This window comes from Nomascus leucogenys, chromosome 9 (genome assembly GCF_006542625.1).
Source record: "Nomascus leucogenys isolate Asia chromosome 9, Asia_NLE_v1, whole genome shotgun sequence".
Taxonomy (NCBI): domain Eukaryota; kingdom Metazoa; phylum Chordata; class Mammalia; order Primates; family Hylobatidae; genus Nomascus; species Nomascus leucogenys.
This window is the reverse complement of record NC_044389.1, coordinates 3,506,500-3,532,471: the sequence shown is the minus strand read 5'-3', so window position 1 is coordinate 3,532,471 and position 25,972 is coordinate 3,506,500. Positions and strand designations below refer to the sequence as shown.

The 25,972-nt window shown below is 40.2% G+C and overlaps 1 protein-coding gene across 7 annotated transcripts in view; it reads right to left on the bottom strand.

The window, feature by feature from the left end:
* The window catches only part of DCLK1 (doublecortin like kinase 1), a 347,267-nt gene that overhangs the window by 29,216 nt on the left and 292,079 nt on the right, over positions 1 to 25,972 (bottom strand). For all 7 annotated transcript variants that reach the window (XM_030818533.1, XM_030818531.1, XM_030818532.1 and 4 more), the window contains 5 exons: positions 24,576 to 24,722; positions 12,692 to 12,825; positions 10,892 to 10,969; positions 10,098 to 10,194; positions 7,597 to 7,677 (listed from right to left, as the gene is read on the bottom strand). In XM_030818533.1, coding sequence (XP_030674393.1) covers positions 7,597 to 7,677; positions 10,098 to 10,194; positions 10,892 to 10,969; positions 12,692 to 12,825; positions 24,576 to 24,722 — 537 coding nt within the window. The remainder of the gene's footprint in view (positions 1 to 7,596; positions 7,678 to 10,097; positions 10,195 to 10,891; positions 10,970 to 12,691; positions 12,826 to 24,575; positions 24,723 to 25,972) is intronic.

The window sequence follows — 25,972 nt, the reverse complement described above, 5'->3', positions numbered from 1 at the left end:
AACAAAATTAGTTTGCAAAATGGAAAATGAACTCTCACCACTGTCCATAGGAGACCTGGCCTCCTGGTCTCCATTTCTCTAGGGGTTACTGGGGAAGAGCTGTGGGGAGGCTTGTGGGGGAAAGGATGTGAAGTCACTCTGTAGTGTAGAATTCCTCGCTTTCCTCTGGGAAACCATTTCAGGCATCATGCTTTAGAAAATTCTCATCCCCTTGTGGATTTTTGGTTTTGAATCATGGATCTGGTTTGCAGTCTATTCATTGCCAGACTCTATTATTAATATCTGTAAACTCAGGAGAAGCATGGCAGTCTTGAGCAGTTTACTGCTAGAATATTCCCACTTAGTTTTAAACCATTCCAAGGTCATTAAAGGACTCTTCAATAGCAGTTCCGCTCCACCACCCAGTGTGCTTGACTCCTATTAACCGTCCCCACCTGCATGGCACCCCCAGTCCCCTTGACTCTCTTCAGCATGGCCCTATGATTCTCTGTCTACAATTCACACTGCACTTTGGGAGAAAATGTAAGGCAAGTTAAGATTTATCTTAGAGCAAGGACAGGATAAAATGCCCATATGGAAACTGCAATTCCATGTCATTGTTTAAAATTTATGAATAGAAATAAGTGGTTTTATATATTATTACAGTGTCATTGGGCTTCACTTAATTGCTAGCAAATTCTACCAGCACAATAAGATGAATGTTTACATTTGTGTGTGTGTGGGTAGGGCTGATTTTTATTAGTCAACATGGAATATCTTGGGAGATTATCCAGGCTTCTATTTTTTCTTCTTTCTCTTGTTCTTTTTTTCTTTTTGGATATCTGGACTTAGCAGAATCTTTTCAAAAGAGTATGTAGGTGGAATATAGGAGGTAAACTAAAGTGTAAAGGCCAGGAAGGTGATAGAAAGTCTTGAATTGGCTAAATAACTATACTTGATTTATTTAAATCAGTCTGTTCTGCTAGTATAAAGTTTCTTGAACTTCGTTTCATATTATAATCACCTGTGAGCTTTTAAAAGTCCTGATGCCAGGAAGCCAGTGCAAACCAATTAAATCAGAATGTCTGGGGGCAAAACCCAGGCATCAGACCTGTGTTAGAGGCTCCAGTGGGCTTCAGGCTAGACTCCTTTGAGCCTCAGTTTTTTTTTTTTTTCTTGAGACAGAGTTTCGGTCTTGTTGCCCAGGCTAGAGTGCAATGGCACGATCTTGGCTCACCGCAACCTCTGCCTCCCGGGTTCAAGCGATTCTCTTGCCTTAGCCTCCCGAGTAGCTGGGATTACAGGCATGTGCCACTACGCCCGGCTAATTTTTTATTTCTAGTAGAGATGAGGTTTCTCCATGTTGGCCAGGCTGGTCTCGAACTCCCGACCTCAGGTGATCTGCCCGCCTCGGCCTCCCAAAGTGCTGGGATTACAGGCATGAGCCACTGCGCCCGGCCCTCAGTTTTTTTAATCTGTTAAATTGGCAAAAATAATTTGATGTAAAACATAGATTCATAAAATTATAGCATCCTAGGGTATCAGAAGAATAACTCGGGATAGGGTAGATGAACATTTTGAAAATAAAAATGGAATGACAGCAATATATTTAAAATATCACAATGATGATAATTTGATCCTAATTATATATAAGATTTTTTTTCTGGAAATGTCAATTCTGTTTATGAACTTATCATGAACCTACATGTTCTATCAATAAAGCATCATTTGTGGGGAAAGTGACTCAACCCTCTTTCCAATTCCTGGAAAGGTCAAGATATATTATTGCCTATTTTATTCTTATATTATAATAAATGTGCCTAAATCATATTGCTCTCCACTAGATGGGTAATAGGGTAAAGAAACGTATTTGGGATAATTTTGTTGGTATTTTGTAACTACATTAAAGTAGCTGTGATGCTGCAGAAAGTAACAGAGCTGGTGATACACATATTATCTATCTGGATCTGTGACACACAAACAGGACCATGTTGGGGGACGACAGTCTTTCTTCCTTAATCAAGCTTCTCATTCACCAACATTAATCACAATTTGCATTTCATCAGCACATAGCAATGGATGAAACAGTTGTCACCTGGCTCAGACTCAAATTCACCAAATATTTGCTAAGTACCTACAAGGTGCTAGGACTTCAGATTGCCCTCTCATACTCTTCAACTATATGATCCTTTTCCCATCCTTACAGCAAGTGGAGAGGAGAATCCTATTTTCTCCATTTCACAGATACGAAAACAGGTTTGAAGGAGAGAAAAGACTTGCCCAAGGTCACACAGGTGAGTGAGCTGATGCTCCTCCCGTGGGTCTATATTCCTCTTCCAGACATGTGGCTGGTTACTGACGATGGCTTTGTTCATGTGGCTCATTGGAACCATCCACAGAGAGGCCTCGCTCATGACTCTTTCAACAACAGAGCAAAGGGCAAGAATACGGCAGAGCACGGTGGGATTCGGACCCAGGACGTGTGAAAAATAAAGGTGAACTTAGAGGAAGTTCCTGGATGAGGCTAAAACAAGTGACTTTTGCCAAGTAGGTTTTCCATTCTGCTGCCCTATGCTCTGCTCTCTGTTTTATATAAGTCTACCTTTCCTTTTTCTTTCTTTCTTTCTGTTTGTTTTTTTGAGACAGAGTCTCCCTCCGTTACCCAGGCTGGAGTGCAGTGGCTCAAACTTGGCTCACAGCAACCTCTGCCCCCAGGTTCGAGCCATCCTCATTCCTCAGCCTCCCCAGTAGCTGGGATTACAGGCACCCACCATCATACTGGGCTAATTTTTTTTTTTTTTTTTTTTAGTAGAGGTGTGGCTTCACTATGTTGGCCAGGCTTGTCTTGAACTCCTGGCCTCAAGTGATCCACCTGCCACGGCCTCCCAGAGTGCTGGGGTTACAGGCATGAACCACTGCACCCGGCCAAGACTGCCTTTTCAATTCCAAGTATGCCAAGTAAAAAAGTCATGGTATAAGCAATAGAGAAAATTAGAACTAATGAGAGCAGAGAAAGAGCTTTTTGACAACGTCCTTAGGGTTCACATAATTATTAGTACTTTTCTCCCCTCTTCTCTCCTTTGTGGTAATCAGATATAATTCGATTGCCAAATGCAAAATGTCTTACTAAACGGATATTCTTTGAAATCCCTAATTTATTTATTTCATTTGCTTGGCCATTCATTTGTTGTACTTGGAGACATCAACAAATGCTAAATGCTGATTGTGAAAGCTTACTTTTAACAATTGATTATTTTCAGATGAAGAAAAAATCTGTTTTCTGATTTAGTTACTTCATAAAGATAATTTCAAAAGTTAAGCACTCACTTGAGTCTTTAAAAAGCTTTTAATTAAAACCATTTTTTTTAGGATGGTAAGTCTGTTTGAATTGCAGAAAGGGTATTTTTTTTTTAGTTTTCGATCTCCTAGATGATTACTTAAATTCTCTCCTTGCTTTTAGAAAATGCCTTTAGGAAATCTAAGAGGAAAAACTGAAATGGACAGCAGAAATCTAAGATCCAGAGGGAGCCATGGGACGTAATTATCAGCAAAGTGGGACCATGTGTAAAACTGCGCACAAAACCAGGTAGAGGAGGCAGAAAGTTACTGCTGGGACACGTATATATTGCCATAATGAGCAACTTATTTTTTCACTGGTAACAGCCAGAAGCCTTCTTAATTTTGTTTCTTTACCACAGTTGAGTTGGGATATTATTAATATAGGGCCATTTGGTCTGGAATCAGGGGAAGATTCATGCTGTTCCCAACAGCATTCCAGACCCCTCATGTATACAAACAAATTTGCTCACATTTACAAAGTTATCTTCTAGCAAACATGCACATTCTGCTGGAACTGACTGTCAGATATCTTCTTCCCAGTCTTCTCCAGGATTGAGCTCTGGCACCTCCTTCTCTGGGCTCTGGGAAGTCTCCCCACAGAGCAGACTGGGGTAGCCGTTCTCACTACCCTGGAACCGTCTGGTTGTATCAGACTTTGTTCCTAGAAGGCAGGGCCGGCACACAGTGTCTCTGTGATAAAAATGTATTTAGAAATCTCTACGTATAACTTTTAAAAACAATTACTCAGTTGTGCACACCTGGGGCCCCAGCTACTTGGGAGGCTGAGGCAGGAGGATTGCCTGAGCCCAGGAGGTCAAGGCTGCAGTGAGCCATGATTGTGCCACTGCATTCCAGCCTGGGTGACGGAGCGAGACCCTGTCTCAAACAAAAAAGTAAAATGATTATTTGTCATCTATGAATATCTTTCCTCTACGGCTCTTCAGGAGCCTTTTAAGGCCACATGTCAAATTCAGATTGTCTAGTTTCTTCTGTGTGGTCACCCTGTCTCAGTTTCTCCAGAGCTAATATGCAATTTGACAATTTATGGATGGTGGGCTTTTATTTTTTTCTTTGAAATTTAAAGAAAAAATTTATTGAAGATCGGAAAAACAATTCCTAAAAGATCAACTTTTCCAGAAAACTAGCTACACAATGCATTGCGTCTATCATGTTAAAACGTGCGTTAGACACGAATACAAAAACCATGAAGCAAGCCACCATTCTTCAACAATTTGAGCCAAGATAAAATGCCTAAGCAACAGCAAGGATGACTTGCAGAGGACGGGCTCTTTAAGCATCACTGAAAAAACAGTAGCACAAATGGATAAGTGTGTTCAGTTATATACACTGAATTGAACCTTTGGCACTAGGAATCAGAGCATTTTGTCATATAGCATTAACACGTGGATCAGTCAGAACCAACCACTGCCACCCAGAGAGCCTGCAGCTGGCTTGTGCCTCTTCCTCCCTGCACAGCAAAGAAAAAGGTACCATGACCTGGGTAAGTGAGTTTGGAAAGGTTGCTGACTTGTACTAACAATCATTGCAGTGATGACAATGTCCATTTTGTACCTACCTGTTTACAACATTACCATGTTTTCATGGGTAACAAAGGGTGGGGTAGATGTAATGTGGTGCATGGGACTTTAAAACACCTGGGCTGAAAGTGAGGGTATCTGGCTGCAAATTCTGGCTCAACTGCAAGCTTGGCTACTTTGAAAAAATCACCCTGCATAGCTTTAGTCTCCTCATCTGTAAAATGGGTACAATAATACCCATCCTGCTTATCTTGTAGGCTTGTTATGAGGCTCAAGTAAGATGCTTCCTAATCTTTTCGGCTTCATAGAAAAGGGTAACTTTTGCTTAGCGCCCTGGGGTGAACGCAGATGTTGTTGAGGTTGGAAGTGACCACTCCTGGATACTGGCTGTACAGCCCCCTGTCCCTAGGGCTGCGGGGACTACTATTTTTGCATGTCTGTACACCAGTTAGAAAACTCTGCTATATGAGAAGCCTTAAAATAAACCTCACTGCATAGCTCTACATGCTCATTTTCATGTCTATTCTCCTATTATTTGTATATAACCTCCCAGTGGAGTGCGAAGAATCACATTCAGACACGTAGAATGCTGGAATCTAGACCTATGGCCACCTAGTGGCACAACATGAATGAGATCCCAAGTTCTTGTCCCCCCATATGTAGTCACCTGACACATTGACTGTGCTTTCAATCATGCCTTGACCTCAAGCTTTTGTTGTTTTGGAAAACAAAACAAAACAAATCACTCGACTACTCACCAAGGTGACAATTCAGAGAAATGGAACATTTTGTGGCCTTCAATGTACAGCCAGATGATTCAGTGCAGTAGGGAGGCTGGTAAAAGTTATATCAATGAGCTGGCAATTTTATGATCGTCCACTTCTATGACCATGTCCATATATATATTCAAGCCTATATCTGTCTTCTATTCTGGCAGTAGGAACCATTAGACCTAGTGATGGAGCTTCCCCATCTATCAGTGCAGATTACCATAGAAACTAGATTACAAAGTTACAATGTTGTTGGGAAGAACACGGTAAGTACAAACACAACACAGTTAAGGTATATAAGACGCTTAAAATACTTCTGGCAGACTCTAGAAGTTAAGCATTCTATCAGTATTAACTACGAGCATTATTATTATTATTATTATTATTATTATTATTATTATTATTTGAGACAGTCTTGCTCTGTCACCCAGGCTGGAGTGCAGTGGTGCAATCTCCACCCACTGCAGCCTCCGCCTCCTGGGTTAAAGCAATTCTACTGCCTCAGCTCCCAAAGTAGCTGGGATTACAGGTGCATGCCACCATGCCTAGCTAATTTTTTCTGTTTTTTTGTTTTGTTTTGTTTTTAATAGAGATGGGGTTTAGCCATCTTTGCCAGGCTGGTCTCAAACTCCTAACCTCAAGTGATCTGCCCACCTTGGGCTCCCAAAGTACTGGGATTACAGGTGTGAGTCACTGTGCCCAGCCTATTATTATTATTTTTTTGAGATGGAGTCTCAATCTTTTGTCCAGGTTGGAGTACAGTGGCACAATCTCAGCTCACTGCGGCCTCTGCACCCCGGGTTCAAGTTATTCTCATGCCTCAGCCTCCTGAGTAGCTGGGATTACAGGTGCGCACCACCACACCTAGCTAATTTTTGTATTTTTAGTGAGATGGCGTTTCACCATGTTGACCAGGCTGGTCTCAAACACCTGGCTTCAAGCGATCTGCCTGCCTCAGCCTCCCAAAGTGCTGGGATTACAGGTGTGAGCCACTGAGCCCAGCCAACTACGAGTATTATTAATCAAAACAAATTTTACCCATCGGTTGTAGAGAAACACAGAATTAAAAAATAATGACTCTGCTCTGGAGAATTCCCTCATAGTTAATGAAATATCATTAGACCCGTGTACTTAAAGAACAGCCACAGAGGCAGCACTGGGGAGATTTTGGAAATGCAGAGCCTCCAATCTACTGTGTTAGAATCTGTGTTTTAACAGGCTCTCCAGGTGATTTGTGAGCACATTCAAGTTTAAGAAGTGCTGCAGTGCAGTAGCCCAAGGTGTATGCCGAAACCCTTAGGTCACTTGCACTTTCGGCAGGAATCATGCAAAAAGCAGGACAGGCTCAGAAAGTCTGTTATGTCTTCTTGATGACTATTCAGCTCTAATCTGGACCGCAGAAAGCAGGTTGCGGGGTAGAAGACTGAGACCACTGGCACCTCACCAGTTAGAAGGCAGTCCCATCAGAATAAAATGTAATGGATACATCAGATGCCCTCGTGGAACAAGTCTAAGATCCTGTAACTGTCCTGGCACATATGGGGGCGGGGGGAACAAAATGAAACACAACCCTTTTTTCTTTTTTTTTTAGATGGTGTCTCACTCTGTCACTCAGGTTGCAGCGCAGTGGCATGATCCTGGCTTACTACCACCTCTGGTTCCCAGGGTCAAGCAATCCTACCACCTCAGCCTCCTCATAGCTGGGACCACAGGCTTGTGCCACCATGCCCAGCTAATTTTTTGTATTTTTGGTAGAGATGGGGTTTTGCCACGTTGCCCAGGCTATCCTCGAACTCCTGAGCTCAGGAAATCCACCCACCTCGGCCTCCCAAAGGGCTGAGATTACAGGCGTGAGACACTGCGCCTGGCCCGCAACACTTTCAAAAGGAGGCGATAACATTAGAAAATCTTCAACTGATTTTTAAAAGGAATGTTAGGAGAGAACATAGGAAATGGTACGAGTCACTTACATTAACCCAGGGATGCTCAAGGACTTGAACAGCAGAAAATCGCTGATCTACGTCGACCAACAGCATCATGGTAATGAGCTCCTGTGAAGGGGAACATTAGAGTTCATTTATCTGAATTTAAGGTGAAAAGCTGGATGTGTGCAAATGCAAGAGTTCTCTTTTAGTTTCGAAAAGCATTTGTAAAAGCTCTAAATCTTAAATACATCAACTCCACTTACCTGTGGCTATTTATCACCTTCAAAAGTTAAAAATGGTGAGCACTTGGAATTGTAAATACATAGCTTGTGGTTGAAGAAAAGTTAAATTAATATCAGAATCAATTTCATAAAAATGTTTGTAGTAGAAAAGAAATTATACAAGTTAAGGAATTAATATTCCTTTCTTTGTCTAGCATTTTGCATGTCAAAGACATATTTATTAATTAGTTTAATACAGAAGTCACATTTAAAAAAACACTTTACTTAAAATTTCACTTTAGCAGCTGAAAGGAAAAATGAAATTTTCCCCCTAATTTCAAGACAGCATACTTAGGTGTGAAAGAAAGGTATGAGGAAAGACACAGAATTGTCAACAGCTAGGTGGCAAGATAGAACTGATCCTTTAGTAGCTAAAGAATTCTAAAGAAATATGTTACAATTGCTTCAAAAATTTCCAGACAAATCAATACAAAGAAAAATAGAACTATTAAGAGGTAAACAATTTCATCATCCTGAAATTAATGGAACTTCCTCATGAGCTCAAATGGACTTGGACCAGGAATGCTCTACCTGGATCTTAACGATGAGTATGCTGTACAATTGTCCACTTTGGATTAGAAGTTCCCATGTCACAAAATGGTTAGATATGCATTATCCAGTTCCTTACATACACAGGCTTTATAGTACCACTCGGGAAGGGGGTGATTTAATTTCATTGAGGGAGAGAGTTCACTCAGCCTTCTTCATTCACTTTCTAACTTGGACCAGAGCTCGTGAAAGTATCTGTTGTGTGTGATGCCCTTTGCAGTTGCTATGGAGGTGTAGGAGATGGTCCTATTTGTCAGTAACTGTGAGCCCTCAGGTCATGCAGTGACGGCATGCGGAGCTGGACAGGTTCCTGAGGAGCCCCCAGCCCTGCAGCTGTATCGTCCCATCTCCTTTAGCCTGCACCTTTCTCTGACACTCCCTTTCTGGCAGGTTCCTGGACAGTTGAAGAAAATGAGAGACTTGCACTCCATATGCATCATTTTCTACACAAAGTGGTCACATCTGAGGGGTTGGCTTTTAAAGGGAACTCACATTCAGGACATGGCAAAAGCAAAGGCATAAACATTGAGCAATCAAAAGATAATTATTTCTCAAGATAATTATTGAGAACATTTTTCTCAAATTTTCAAACATTTAAGTCAGCACTTGGAGACATAATATAAATTTCAAAAAGAGCAATGAAAAGGTTTTCCTTTTTCTCCTCAAAGTCTACAAACATCTCAATGTAAGATTTTTATAGCCTTCTTAGAAGTTGATTTATTATAAATATTATTTAATGTGGTAAAATATACATAAAATTTACCACTTCAACCATTTTCAAGTGCACAGTTCACTGACATTCAGTACATCACCTTCATCCATGTTAAGGACGATCTTTTAGTTTCATGGGATAAAAACCATGAATCTTGTGTTTTTCTCCCCCTCTGCCTCTAAATCCTGGCTATTATTCAAGGTTCAACTTAAATCATAGCTTCCCCATAAAGTCTTTCTTGATGATTTCAACCTACATTGAGGTTGAGTTTTCTTCCCTCTGATTAATTGATGGATTCATTCATATACTTGTTCATTTATTCAATATATATTGAGCACCAGTATACTGGTCATACTTTAGGCAGTGATGGTACAGCAATGGACAAAATAGATAAAAATCCCTGCCTTTGCAGAATTTGCATTCCAGTGGAGAGAGTCTGGAAATTAACTATATAAAGAAGATATGCCTACCTATTTATATCTATCTTTTTTTGGGTAGAGAGATAGGTAGTTAGATGGCATACCAGATGGACACGCAGGTGTAAGTGTTCTGGAGAAAAATAAAACAGACAAGTAGGATACAGCAAGCCAGGTAAGGTTTAAGAGATGCAATTGGAACCAGGATGGTCTGGGAGGGCTTCACTGAGAAATTAAGTCATTAAGTCAAGAGCTGAGAGAGGTGAAACCACAGGCCATATAGAAATCTGAGCTGGGCTCAAGCCTGGCGAGGGTGGGGCACAGCAAGAGGCTACAGCAATGTCACTGGAATGGCACCTGAGAGAGATGAAGGCAGCAGATGGAGATGCTTGATAAGTACTTGTTGGGATGTCTGGGAACACAGGACTTGATGACTGTGAAATCTTGGAAAACCTAGCAATTACAACTAAAATGTGTACAGAAATCATGCTTATGATGTCATTAGTTTCTTTGCACACAATGATTTGGAATAAATAATTCCGTTAAGACACACAGAATATAGGGAAGAGGAACGCACTGGACACCTACCTTTGCAGAATCGGAAACATTATCCCAGTATGGAGAAGGAAAGTCCACTTGCCCCATCAAAATCTGATCAAAAAGCACCTCCTGGTCATCACCACTTCTGTTTAGATGAACGACAACAAGGAAAAACAGCACTCAGATATCAACTCAGTGTTCATCTTTTTAGTCTCAGGCACTGGAGCCCTTCCTTTCCCCCCATACATGTGTAAAAATGTGTGTTTTTAACCGATTGAAAAATGTCAGTGTGGAAGTGTTTTGGTAAATTAAGGAAGAGTTTTTGGGCCGGGTGCGGCAGCTCACGCCTGTATTCCCAGCATTTTGGGAGGCTGAGGCAGGCGGATCACTTGAAGTCAGGAGTTCAATACCAGCCTGGCCAACATGGTGAAACCCCATCTCTACTAAAAATACAAAAAGTAACTGGTGTGGCGGCACACGCCTGTGATCCCAGCTATTCAGGAGGCTGAGGCAGGAGAACTGCTTGGACCTGGGAGGCAGAGGTTGCAGTGAGCTGAGATTGCGCCACCGCACTCCAGACTGAGCAAAAGAGAGACTCTGGCTCAAAACCAAAAAGAAAAAAAAAAAAAAGAAAGAATGAGTTTTTAATGATATGGGGAAGAAATACGGAAGGCATATAAATTAGCATGCATGACACAACAGGGAAAAAATAACAGGGATTGCAAGTGAAGTTCCCGTGCTCTTTTCCTGGCGCAGGCTCCTTTGTGCAAGAAGGGCTAATGGATCACTCGGAGAGTAGAGAAATGCTTTGTCGGCGCTGAATAAAAGATTGTTGCCCATACCCACGGAATGGAGGGAAACCACACAGCAGGATATAAGTGATTACACCTGCTGCCCAGATGTCCACCTTGAGGCCGTATCTGGAAAAATAAGGGATGTTAGAGTTAGAAGAGTCAGGCTCGGACAAATTATGCAGCTTGGTAAAATCGATGACTTTCCTCCTCCAAGCCAAAACTAAAACCAAACAAAATAACAATCCCAACAACAAACACTAAACTAAAACCCACCACCTAAACAGAGTTCAAAGAAAAAGTTTAAAAAATAATAATTTAAAAAAAGACCAAGGTGCAGGAATAAAAATCAAAGGAATGCATTGCTGGACTTATTTGTAAATATCAGTAAATAAAGGGTTTCAGCAAAAAGGTTTATTACAGTAATAACAATTCTGAGATAAGAACGGACCCTTGAGATAAATTCCCTCACTTCAGGAATAATAATTATTTCTAGAATGTTTTCCAATTTATAGAGCACTGACATACATGATCATACTTTGTTTTCCTAGCGTTGGACAAGACAAGTATTGCTTATTGTACAGAAGAGAAAACAGGTTCAGACAGGTGAGTAATTTTGCTTCAGATCACACAGTTAGTGTCAGAGCTGGTCCCCAATATGGTCTTCAAGACCCACCACTTCCTCCCAGCAGCAAGCAGAGCATGTCCCAGTAGGAAGTGTGGCTGTGCCCCAGGCAGCCCCACCTGAGGGAGGTCAGACAAGGCTATGGATGTGGGCTCCCACCTCATTCAAATGTGCCAAGTAGCAAAGTCCTCATTCCCTCACATCTCACCTCAGGAATTTCCCTATTGGGATTCCCTCCTCATCTGTTTGGTTTTTCTGCCCTTGTGGTCTATGGTACAAGCAAAAAACAAAACAAAACCCCGAAAAACTATCTCCAACTGGTCACAGGGGAGAGTGCCACCCAGATTCCCAGCTGTGGACTGAAACTGCTGATGAGAAGAAAAAGTAGGGCTGCCTCCCCTCAGTGCCCCACCCCCCTATTCCTTCTGCTTAAGGATGGCACCTCAGAGCCTGCCTATGGCCCTTGGTAAGAAACATGGCTTCTTACCAAAGGAGTCTTTGACTCAGGCTGACCTGAGTTCAAATCCTGACTCAACCACTAAAACTAATCATGAGCTTGCATGGTATCTAACCCATCAGAGTTTCAATTTATTGAAGTGCAAAATGGGAATCGAACCACCGACTGGAAGAGTAAGAAGTAAAGGAGTTTCAGGCCTGGCATATTGTGGGGCCTTAGTAAGGAATAGGCTACCCTGCCCTTCTCCCCACATTCATCTGATTCTGCACACAGAAACCAGGAAATTCCCAATGGTCCCTGATGCCTAAGGGTGTTTGTACTCCACGGAAAATCAATGGATCCCCGAGAGGTCCCACATGGGACCTGGACTGGAGGATAAGGGCAGCGGAGAGAAATAACCGCAGGAGACTATAATCACTGCACACGGCAGTGTCTGCTTCTTTTATCTCCAAATGAGAGTTAATTACCATCGCTGTGTGTTTCTGTTAGTCTGAACATTTTTTACTCTGGGGTTAATAACTTCTGTTCTACCTTTAACAAAGACCAAATGGAAGCCTTAAGATTGCAGTAATTGACAAAACAGATTGGGAAAACAGAGAAAATGGCTCCCACTGTAAATGTTAAAGAATAAAATAAAATTTTAAAAAGAGTAAAAGAAACCTGATAGCTAATTATGTCTGGATAGGGCACAGCAGTACTATTTTTCCTATTCTCGAAGCTGGCTAGTTCTTTTGCAAGCACAGCACTTAAACATAAGAGAAGCATTTACCCAGTCTCCGCAATGATTTCTGGAGCCACGTATGTTGGGGTGCCACAGACTGTGTACAGGGGGCCGTCTACAATGGTGGCCAGTCCAAAGTCACCCAGCTTCAGTGATTTGCTGCCATCTTGGTGCTCATACACCTAAAACAAAGGTAAAAAGCACAACTGTCTGAAAACCAAGAGCTCAAAAGCCCTTTCTTGAAGAAATGAGGAACACTGTGTTTAAATTTAATGTATAGAAGGTAAAAAATAAATTAGGCAATTATGCAAGAATGGATATGTATACAAAATAGCTTACTTCCTTTAGATTACTGCAAAACTGGAATCATGGTGAACACCTAGCAAATGGAAATTGATTAAATAAATTATAGTACCTTCATACAACGAGAGGTTACATGACCTTAAAATGGCGATATGGGTTTATAGTTATTGAATTACGTTTGGGAAATGAGCAGAGCAGTTTTCAGATTGGTTTTTATAAAATGTCCATTAAAGAAAAAAAAGTACATACAAGAAAAAAAGAAAAAGTCTGAAAGAACACAGTGCCGATGTATCTGTCTCTTGGTGGTAGGATTACAGGTTTTCTTAATCCTTTTGTTTATCTGTATTTGATATTGTCTATAATTAAAACTGATCTGCATAATACAATGAAGCACAGAAAGTCCCTAGTGCGGTGTCTCCGATTTATGAAAATCTCTTCGTTTTAATATATTAAGAAAACTTGCTGGGAGCTGTGGCTCACGCCTGTAATCCCAGCACTTTGGGAGGCCGAGGCAGGTGGATCACCTGAGGTCAGGGGTTCAAGACCAGCCTGGCCAACATGGTGAAACCCTGTCTCTACTAAAAATACAAAAATTAGCTGGGTGTGGTGGCGGGCACCTGTAATCTCAGCTACTTGGGAGGCTGAGGCAAGAGAATCACTTGAACCCGGGAGGCAAAGGTTGCAGTGAGCTGAGATCAAGCCATTGCTTGATCTCATTCATTGCCAGAGCGAAAATCTGTCTGGAAAAAAAAAAAAACTTTAAAAATGCAATTCTTTAGTAACTAAATACAAAAAAACTATACTTATAGTAAAATATTTTCAGTGCCTCGTATTTTCAACATGATCTATTTACATTTCTTAAATTAATAATTGAAAGAGATATTAACATTTCATTTCACCTGTGGCAATTTGGAAAGATTTATCAGGTGCAGAGTCAGCATCCTGTCCAGGTTTCCCTTATTAAAGCAGTAAAAATCTTCTCTCCTTCACCCAACAAATCAAGAAAAGGATGCATGTGACTGTAGGCAAGTATTTATACTCCTTTAATTCCAGCCACGATCAAAACAAATGGAGCTGCTCTAAAAAGTATCCCAAATAACTTATTTTATTTCAAAGAAAAGATGAAAGGGCCTTCAGAATCCTAATTGAGTGCCCTCTGTTGGAATGAATAAGATTAAGAAAAGAAAACCACAGTAAAAGGCTAGTAATTCCAGCAAGGGCAATCTTCAGGAAATGCCTCAAGGAAGCAGCCAAGTTTTCCATGTACATCAAGATACTTGATCCAGCAAGCTGAGGCTTGCATATTCTCCTGTTCTCACTCTGTGATCATCTGTTACTTGCTGCAGTAGTTTGAATCTTTTGCACAGCAAGGCACATCTCCACACATCAGGGGCACCGCTACTGTTCACACGCCATGTCTGCCTTCCTTTGGAAAAAGTAGATTAACTTTGCATTTCACTGCCACATAAAGTGCAGATGTTTGGCCAGCTAAGCTGCAATATCAGCAATGATCACTTGGATCCAACAGTTTTGGCAGAAGCAGGCAGTCAGATCCACCTATCTGAGAGACTGCATCTTTTCTGAGCAGAAAATATTCTTTTACATTTTCTCCACACTCATAGCATGGAGTCTTATTCCCAGGAGCTGTTGATCAGGATCCAGTTTGGGCTGCCCTCTGGCAGGTATCTGAAGATTTGTGAGGTCACCTGTGATGGGGTTGTTAGGGCAAAAACAGCCATATGTCCCTCACAGATGTGGCTTTGCCCAGCTGTCATCTGGGATGGACATTTTCTTCCTTACTTAATGAAGCAGGTGTCCAGCCTTGGTCACTTAGAGTTAAGTTTAAAACTTTGAGGCATCACAGCTGCAAAACACAACATCGGCCCCAGCCTAACTGTTCTTAGGCAAAAGAAACCCCTAAGTTGTGGTCTTACCATGTCAGCCATTCTGGTCATCCAAATGACAAGCAAATGTTTTTCACGAAAAGAAATCTGAGATGGAAACATCTAGTAGATGGTCTAGTTGATTTCCCAGGCAGAGCAGAATTGTTTACTTCCTTAATTCCATTTTGTTAACAATAACCTTTCTAAAATGCCAAATAATCTCCTGCTTTGATGTTCTGCTAGGTCCAAACATTCATTCTGTGTGCTTTGTGAGGTGATGCAGATTGTAATTTATTCAACCCCCTTGATGCAGGAATTCTGTAGCTTTTTTCTTAAACACAGTATCTACATCACCTAACTGTACTCAAAAGTTTGACAAAAGCAGATGTTGGTGGATTCAGTCATAAGTCCCATTTTAGTTCTAAATATGACCTTGTAATTCTCCTACATGTAGGAAAAGTTTTCTTTTCGAACATCTACATTTTAATAGAAATTCCATCTAACATATAGCCATAGACCAATTATATTTAATATGAATGAACAATATAGTTCAAAGTTTCAATAACTAAGAAAAAATCACTAAAAATCTTCCTTAAAATAAAGACAATGAGTACTAATACAAAAGTATTATTAAAAGTAATAATAGGGCTACAAAAATGAAAACCATTGAAATACACAGAACCATAATTGTGATGTTCTTTTTATTCCCTGTACAGTGGTCTTTTAATCACTTGCACAGGGCCCTGCCCCGCTTTTTTTTGCTTTAAAAACCACATAGTAGGATTTTTGTGAACATAAAGAGGTTCAAGGGATGCTTAGGAGAGAAAATAAGAGCTTAAAGACAAAGGCCAATTGCATGTAATTGAAACCATATCTAGACACAAGTACATTTGAAATGCTGCAAAAAAAAGTTTTTGCAGGTGAATAAATGTCCAGTCCTCTAGTTTGGAATTCCGTTTAACTCGCTGTCAGGCAGGGCAGGAAACAAGGTCACTCTGTTTTTTTCTCTCTCAACACTTTGGGATGAGGATGGAGAAGAATATACTTCAGTGTTTCTTCTCCAGTGGGAGAGCCCTTCCCTCAGTGGTTTAAGAAGCCCTCTCACAACGGGGGCTCTTCATTAGCACCTGCTGCAGCCTGAGCTGCGTGCACCCTTATCTCTTACTGAGCCAGTTACACAGGGGCATGACTGAGGCCATTTGAAAATGTAATTAAACCTTTGTTAAAAAAATCACAGATTGCTAAATACATCCATTTAAAGCCTGCATGTGCGCACACATGCACGCACACACACACACATCCTTACAAAACCATCTCCAGAAAGTATTATTCCAAACGGCAGCCATAAATTCACTTTGAACTAAATTTTTAATTAAAAGTTAGAAATCAGAAAGGCTCCTAACAAGTTCACATTGAAAATGCCAAATCCTTGGCTTAGACTGCCCTCTGGATTGACTTGGTACTTGGTGTTCCTCCTTATTCTGACCATCTTTCAGAAAGGGCATGAGCAGGCTGCAAGTGCAGGCTTGGACAGGCTGGTCCAGCTAGTGGAGCTCTGGTGTAAGAACTTTTTGCCGTAACTGTATTTTAAAGCCCCTATAAAATGTGACCCACATGTGAAGTGGGAGTACATTAATTGTCAGTCAAGGAGTATTCACAACATGAGGTATGATTTAATGTTCATCCCTGGTCCTTTAAGTACTATAGATGTTCCCCCACATTTTAAACACTGAGGGGCTATTAAAGGGACAGGGATTAGTGCAAATTACCCAGTATGTAGTGCTTTCACTGTTTTAACTAAGCCATAAAACTGTGTAATTGTACAACACTAATTGAATGCAGCTACACATAATTGTGGGCTGCCATATGTATCCTATTACCATAAAGACTGTCAGTATTTTGTAAGCTACGCTTGTGATCATTGCAGATGGCTACGGTCGGAGAAGTTGTTCTCTAGGGTTTATTATATGGCTATAAAGACATCCTGTGATTTGACAGACTAAATGTGTTAAATGGCAACAATTATGAAAAAGGTTCCAATTAAAAGCTGAAGGCATATCCAACTAAGAACAGATATAACGAAAGGTCAGGTATGTAGATTTTGGGGCACACTGGTATTTTGCACAGGATTGTTTTTGAAAGAAGGGTTTTATTTTTGTTTCTTTTTTGTTTATTTGGGGTTTTGCATTAGCTGCAACTTACTGAGCAGTAGATAATTTAGGCATATGCTTGATTTCCCCTGGATGGGAAACTGAGACCATTTGGAAAAGTTATTTGAAAAAATAAAACATTTAATATATAGTCATAAAATGCAGCCGGTGGCCATAAAATAATATGAAAATTCACAGATAACCTGAACCCAGTCAAAAGGTTTCTGAGATTCCCATAATATGGCACTAAAAGCTGCCTAATATAACAGATGTGTTGGAACAAATGTAATTCTCAATGTTTCTATGAATCCAAGGGTAACCCTGATGAAACATTGGCTAATGAATTATTAGTAACTACTGAAAACTATTTAACAGAGGAGCTCAGTAGGTACTAAAAATTATTTCACCAAATAGAATTGAACAAAAGTGGCATGAAATTGACAAAGCCATGAAAAAACGTCAATTTACTTTTTAACATATATGGTATCCCTTTAAAAAGACATTGATTTTCCTCCTGCTACAGTATATGGCCTTTATGATGCTTTCTGAGGAAAATGGATTAAATTTAAATCTTTAATCTTTAAGAAATGAAATATAACAACATTTAAGCAGGGAGTTATTTTGTAGAATGCATTTTATGGCCCATGTACTTTTGAATTAAATCTCCTGGAAAAACATAATAAAAAAATTTATACCTACATGTAAAATATTTATGAAATCAAAAATTAAATGAAATAATAAAAACAATGAATGTTGTGCAGATGTCAGAAAGGAGTAAGTCAGAAGAGAGGTAATTAAACGAAAAAGTAAAATTGCTCTTCACTATTACACTGGAGATATCTGGGAAGATGGAGAAGTGAACGAAAACTCCAGGAAACCTGATTCTCACCCTCAATTTAAAACAGTCATGAAACTATCTTAAAAGGAGTTCTATGCAGCTGCAGCGAGATACACAAAACACGCACATTCCGGATTCTGTTAGGAATTATACATCCCAGGATTTTGCCAAAACTGTGGGAACTCAATGCTACTGAAATTTTAAAAAATGTTATTACATTTCGGTCACACAATTATTATCCAATATGTCATGGTAGGAAAATGATCACTACAGAAGAAAAGGAACTAAACTCACCCGTAATCTTGACACTCAGAAATAAACACTGTTCATATTTTGGGACATGGACTTCCGGAGCTTTCTTTCTCTCTTTCCTATCCTTCTTTTTCCATTGAACAACATATCCTGAATGTTTTTCCGAAGTGAATCGCATATATCTATACAATTACTCTCAGTGGCTGCTGGATATTCCATTATATGGATGCACCATATTAGTAATCCCAACAGCTACTATTACCACTGTCATTTATTGCACACACAGGACATACCAGGCATCGTGATGAAGGCTTCATGTGCATTTTGGCCCATTTGATCTTCATAACAGCCCTATTAATTTAGCACACTTACTCATATTTTGCAGATGAGAAAATTGAGATTCGAAGATGTAAAGTAATTTACTCAGTGTTACACAGCAAATAAGTGGCAAGGCCAGAACTTAAACTCCGATATGTCTGAGTCCAAGAGTCTAACCAGCATGTCCTGCCACTACTGGTGGTCTAACCACCATTGTGCCACTATCTAATTCATCAGTGCCCTGAGATAAGTTATCTCCATATATACTGTTTGGGTTTTTTTTTTCCCCAACTGCAAAACCCTGACATGAACATCCCTCTGGATAGCTACATATCCAGTTTCTTCCTCTTAGGTTACATTTCTAGAAGTAGAATTACTTGGTCACGAGGCACACATGTTATTGAAGGTTTTGGTTATATATTACCAAATTGCCTCTCTGACAGGTTCCGCCAAGTGACTCTCCCACCAACACATATGAGATAACTGTTATCCTCCTAACTTTGCCATCATTGTATGTTATTTTTAATTTTTGCTAGTCTGATAAGGCTGTGTCATTTTAGAAAGAAATGAGTGTCATCTCTTAATGACAGCAGAAAGGAGCAGTGAAGTAGACAAACACAGACCCACCAAGGTGACACAAGGTGAAAATCAACGTCTTCTTAAAGGGATACCTTTTCCTTCCTGTCCTCATCTCCCTGATGAAATCACAGGTCTTTGAACAAGAGGCCCAGTAAACACTTAGTACAGTAACTGGCCAATTACGGCACTAAATAATGCTTTGGGAAAATATTGTGTCTTCTATTTTCCCTCAACTCCCATGCCAATTCAGAGAGTAGAATTTTTTTTCTAAACACCCCCCAAAAAAGGATCGTTCAGTTTCTGCCCGGACACTTACAATGACTACAAGCTACCAGTAATAAAGGACATTTAAATTTCAAAGAAATTAGATTATTAAAAAGTTTTTCTAAAGTTAACCCTAAATCTCTTGCCCACTAACATCTTCTCTTTAATTTTAGTTCCGTGCTGTCATATACAGTACAAGAAAGTTATCCCGTCTTCCATGTGGCAGCCTTTCCTATATTTGATGAGAACCACCATGCCCCAAGTGATGCATCCCTTCTCTGGGTCAACCCCAGGCCCAGACAGAATGTGTTCAGATTATTACCATAAGGGGTAACATGGTAAGCCGCACCAAGGACTCTCCTGACTCTTTCAGGGAAAGAAGTCTAAGCACATATGAATATTTTTAGCAGCCTTGTCATACTGAGACTCACACTGAACGAACAGCCTTCTCCAGGTCAACTAATAGCCTTTTAACCTGCAGTCAGGCCAAGTATTCCATTATTGTTTCTGAAATTGACAATAACACAACTACAGCAAAACTAACTTAGTCTCTAGGGATTTATGTTTATCTCTTGTTTAATTTCTTCTTACCAGTTTTGGACCTTTATAGAGCCAAAAATATTTTTGGATCTCACTTCTGTCATTGGAATAATTCATCTTCATTTGAAGTCACTGGTAATGATGAATAGGGCAGGATTGGGGCCAGACTCACAGAAGATCACTGGCTCCCTTCCTTTGGGTAACCTCCAATCTATTAGTCAATACACTCTGAGGGCTCAAGTTCTGTGTTTTTGTCCATGACCTCTAGACCAATTCTCTCTGTGGCACTCATCTTGTCCATCCGCCAGTGCAGTTAGCTATCCTATCACCAAATGGACTTATTTGGGGAATTAAGAGTCATGGGATTAAGGTGAAGGAAGTATGTTATCTTGTGAGCATGGAATTGAAAACTAGGAAGAACTGGAGCACAACGTGTCATCATCACTTGGGTGGAACAGGACTAGCTTATTGCTAGATATAATCCACTGCATGAAAACAAGGACCATGAGTTGCACGTGTCATTTTGATGGGCAGCTGGGAGCAGGCACAAACACTTGAACACAGAGTTTCTAGCCAAGGAGAGGCAGTTTTTCTCCTACAGGGTCTTGGGGACTTTGGGAGGGAAAAGAATTTTGAACGTTTATATTTGAAGAAAATGACTATGTTTGTTTCTGGAATCTAATAAAAACTAGTGCTGTGAGTTATAGTTTTGTTAGTGAACATTTAATTTTCATAAGGAGGAGGCATCTGCGTACACATTTTTGAAAGACCTGCCCAGGTCCCTGGAAGAAACACAAGCTGCTACTGATGGTTTTTAATTGCTAAGGGTACAAGCTTGCCATCTAGTGGTGACTTGGGTAAACTGAAGGTATTAATTTTTTTTTTTTTTTAATTAAGCAAAAAGTTCCTCTAGTCATGAACTATCATGGCACACACACACGCACACATATACACATACACACATACACGCATACATACACGGTGGTTCCATGCCTAAGCCCATCTGGGGAAGCATCATACTTTCTGCCACTGCTCAGTGAAGTTTATACTGAGGCCAGTGTGAGAACTCCGTCTAACAGGCCAGTTGGGAATGTTTTGGGCTTGCCAGGCGGCTCTGTCCTCTGTTTAAAGAAGTATCACTCATTCACTCACTCACTCCGCTCATCCACTCTGACGTCCACCTGTCCATACAATTATTAAGTACCAGGCATGACAACCAGTAAAGCAATAAGAACCATATAAAATCATGGGCATGATCAATTTGGGGGGAAAAACTTTAGTTAAATACAATAATAAATTTATAAGAGGTATTTTTTATTGGGTCAGTGTCCAGTTTTCACCTAAAATGTGGCTGAAAACTTTCCTGTAAGTCAAATCATATTTTCTCATCAAAATACTTTAACCCAACCAAACACTAGAGTTAAATAAATCATTCATACAATCAATATAGATCCTTAAGACCAGGCTACATTTTTATGCTGTTCTATAAGAATTAAAATTAAAAAACGCTAAAAGTTCTATATACACAATTATACTACATAGAATGAAATCTATAGCTGAATTAGATATGTATTAAAAATACTTTGCTAGTTATAACAAATATTAACCTAACACTCAGCTAACAAAAATCTTGTTGTCAGTCTTACAATTTAGAAGGGTTTTATAAGCCTTTTAATAAAGTAGTAAAACAAAGTATGCTGTGAGGTCTTTTTATATATTTGATAAGTTTCCCTATAATAAGTAAATGGATTCCAAATCTTTACATTAACTTTATTATAACATTTTCAAAAAATAGTCTATAGCTTTACATTTTGCCACGAGGTGGCAAATCCACGCGTGGGTGAATAGTAAAATTTCTAAAGCAATATCAAAAAAAAGGGTTAAAAAGTGATTTTCACTACATATATTATCGTTAGGCAGTTTTATTTTTAGGAATAATTTAATTTCGTTTTTAATTACAAAGAAAGGGGAAATTTTAAAGAGGAAATTAATAGTTATGTTATCGTCATCAAATCCCCTTAAAGAAGGCTTGAAGGAGGTACCTTCCTCAAGGTCATAAGACCAGTCAGTGGAAGAGTGAACCACTGGGTTTTGAACTTTTGTCCGTCTGACTATAAATCCTGGGTGTGCGAGGGTCTACCTTCTGTGATGGTTCTCTTATTTCCACAACTCTCCACAGAATGTGAAATCAACAGTGGTCTCATGTGCAATTAGTGACATCATCCTAGTTTTGTTAAACCAGGACAGAATAAGTTGTGTTAAGTTTTGCTAAACTTATTTGAACTATTTTATCCTGTAATAGATTTTTCCCTGCAAAATTCACCAACCCCTAATCCCTACCATCAGAAATCACTGTAAAGGAGAATAAAATCTCTTTAGTTTTTCATATAGATATTTTAAACCTACATTACAAATGACTGCAATTGTTTCTCTATATAGTTCAGCTTCTTAAATTAGAAAAAAAGGGAAAAAGAAAGGAAAGAACATTCTTTTTTTTCTTTTGTGGTAATTTAAAGTAAAATATATTTGAATGAGCATAATACGTTAGAAGTATCATGTAAACTGGAATTTTAGTAAAAGTGCACTCCAATGTAATCACTTATGGCATTTACAGAAATAGATAACACTCCAGCGAGGAGTAAGTGAACAATGGGTACACAAAACTGAGCAGCAAAAGCAAAAAGGAAAGAAAATGAAACTTAAATTTTCAATCGCTGAAGTATGGGCGCTTAGAGAAGTTTTTAAACAAAGGCCCAGTTGTAAGTCCGTCCCCACGAGACAATCCTACATAATTCAAGACACAGGAAAAATGAGTGCAGATGAGAGAAAATTGGTGCAGTTGATGGAGGTAACTATGCAGAAGAGAATGTTTAGGCTACTGTGAAGATGAGGAATTTAAGGTGCAATTAAGTCAGGGCTCAGTCACTTGACCTCGGCTGCCTTTTATTAGCCAGTAGCTACAAGATGACCAGCATAATTGCAATGAACTAATTGTGTGCATATTTATTTCTTGAATGCTTATCTTTTCTGCTTCAGTGCCAACTTCATGAAGACATGTGTCTCTCTTGTTCCCTCGCGCAGTACCCAACACATAGCCAGTACTCAGTTAACCTCTCTTCAATGCAGAGCTTACTGTAGTGTAGTGGTAAGAGCTAAGGCTCTGGAAGTCAGAATTAGGTTGAGATCTTGGCTCTTCTACTTAAGAGCTGTTACAACCGTGGGCAGGTCATTTAACTTCTAGGTATCCATGTTCCTTACCTATGAAATGAGACAGTAATAGAACTTACCCAGTGTGGTTGCTGTGAGGATGAAACGAGATAATGACTGTCGAGACATTAGCACAGGGCCAAGCACATAGATGGTTCTCCATCATCGCGGATCTCACTAGCTTTTATTTGTGTCATGGGAGTCGGGTGGCTCATCCGCTTTTAGACTTGAGTGTGTATGCGGGTTACCTGGGGGAGGTGGCTGCCTTGTGGATTTCTGCAAGCTGTCATCGGTCAGTGGATTCTGATTTGGTGGGGCTGCATCCAGGCCCAGAAATTTGCATTTTTAACAGGCATCTGGGAATAATTCTGATTCAGGGAGTCTTTAGACCACCCTGGAGAAACACTACTTTAGAAAGAGAATCCTCTTTTCCCAGATTTCTGAAGAGATGGGCAAAGTAACAGAACTCATACATTATACATGATGCTCAGCGGTGGATAATGAAAGTAAAAGAAGAACTAGCATCTCTGGGAAAAGATATACATATATATATATATATATATATATGCACAGCATATAGAAATGAAATATATTTCATTAAAATTCCAGCCTGAAGAGCCAGCAACATTTATATTACTCCCATATTTCCCGGTGAAGCACCCCATGCTTAGTCCCTGCCTCTTTTTTTCCTATGTATTCCCCTTAATAACTGGGTGAGGAAGGACCCCCATTTGCTTTTGTGGATATCTCTCAAGGTTTCCCCAGAGATGTGGAGTACATGAAAAGCAAACCAAATAGTGTAAAGTTGGGGGAAGGATGTCTCTGTTTTTAAAAATTAGTCTTTTTCAAAATTGCTTTTATGCTAAGGGGCTAGAGTGTTAAAAACCAATTATAGTTTTTTTTTTCTTTTAGGTTTTGGATCATATTATTGAGCTGTAACCCTAACTCTGTAAAAGTCTAAAAGGGCTTCCTTTTTTTTCCCCGAGTAAAAACTTCTTTTTACTTTTCTTTTCTTTTCTTTCTTTTCTCTCTTTCTTTCAAGACAGGGTCTCACTCTGTCACCCAGGCTGGAGTGCAGTAGTGTGATCACAGCTCACTGCAGCCTTGACCTCCTGGGCTCAAGCCATCCTCCAGCAACCTCAGCCTCCTGAGTAGCTGGGACTACAGGTGCACACTACAATGTCTGGCGAATTAAAAAAAATTTTTTTTTGCAGAGATGGGGGTCTCACTACGTTGCTCCAACTGGCAAGTAAAAACTTTCTAACATAAAAGCGCCTAAGATAAATGACATCCGTGTCTGTGTAACTTGTCGCTATCTTGTCCTAGCCCAAGGAGTTCAGTACAGCCCTACCCTTCATGAGTTCGATTCCCATTCTTGTGCCTGGTTTTTATTTGCTAATAAATCAGGTGTTCTTAAGGGCACATTAACTCATCTAGATCAACCTAAAAGGCTAGTTTCCAACTAGATCCTGAAGGCTAACTGGAAATTAACCTTAAAGGTAAATTTTTAAAAAAAGAAAGAAAAGAAAAAAGAAATATTCATATTCATTCATGAGTGCTTGGAACTCAGGATGCCCTGTAGGTGGAATTCCTCTTACCAGCAGGTTCTCTGGCTTGATATCACGGTGGACGATGTTCAGGCTATGCAGGTATTTGATGGCGCTGGCTAGGTTGTACAGCATCCCACTAGCGTCTCTCTCGGTGTATTTGTTAGTGGAAGTAATGGCATCAAAAAGGTCTCCCCCCTGAGAAGAGAACAGAAGGTGCAGCAGCACATTAACAGATGGGCCAGTGGGGCCACCTGCAGAGGCCACTGACAAACCCCAAAGACAGCAAGAATGGATGTGGAATCTTTGGGTTCCTAAGGGCTTTTCCTGCTACTTCCCTTTCAAAGGCTCGAAGGCTGAATGGTGATTTCTCCACCCACTACAAAAGCCAGTGGCGTTTCCCCCAGAGCTCAAAGAAATGAAGATTCTCTACCACCAGACACATGGCCATTTCCACAGCTCCCAGCTAGGGGACGAGGAGATGCAGTTGGATCTCCAGGGCAGAGGACTGCGACACGTGAAGATCCCAGTGGCATGTGCTACCTGCCTCACATTGACTGCCAGCCAGAGTTCAAATTCGTAATCCTTCACCTCCTCCAGTGAGAAACAGGTAATACTGCAAACTGCACACTGAAAATGTTCTACTGCCTAGTGAAATTATTAGGACGCACACACACACACACACACACACTCACACACACAATCCCCTTCATACACTAGATTTAGCTCTCTGAGAGTGGGCGTAGTGTTTTCTTTTTCAATATTGTCCTCCTTTGTAAGGAACAGAGAAAAGGACCAGAAACTTCATTTCAAAGATGAGTGAGAAAAGGAGGGAGGAAGGGGGGGAAATCGCCAAGAAAGTTTTCTAGGACTGTTATTCATCTGAACTTTTGTTTCCTTTGTTCCTTTTTAAATATATTGCTTTTTGGTAAAATGGAATGATTTTTAAGTTCCAACCTAAGTTCCATTTATTTAAAACCCTTTCAGAGAATTGGGGTCTGATTTACTATCAATATGTGCATCATTCTTGCCTACGGTGCACCAAACCGCTATGCACAGTAACCAACTGTGATCGTCTGTTACCTAATGTGCTAAGGAACTCAGTTTTTCTTTTTAAAATAGCTAAAGCAAAAGATAGCCCCTGTAGGCTGATGATTTTCAAATCTGCCTCTCAGGCCTGGGCCCTCTGTGACCCTGTATAGTCTCCACGCTGGAGACTTCTCTCACTGTCCCCGAAGCTGCAACGGTTCTCAAGCCAAGCACACAGATTTTTTTTTTCAAAACGAATAGTTTTTTTCAACTTTCTGCTTCCCTCAGAGGTAAGGCTGCTACACACAGGTTTTCGGGTTGTCTCTGTACCACTTGAGGAGGGGGGACAGTCACCGTGGTGTATGTGAACAGCACCCCTGGAGTTCTACCACAGGGCATGTGTGGCTGTATATGGAGAC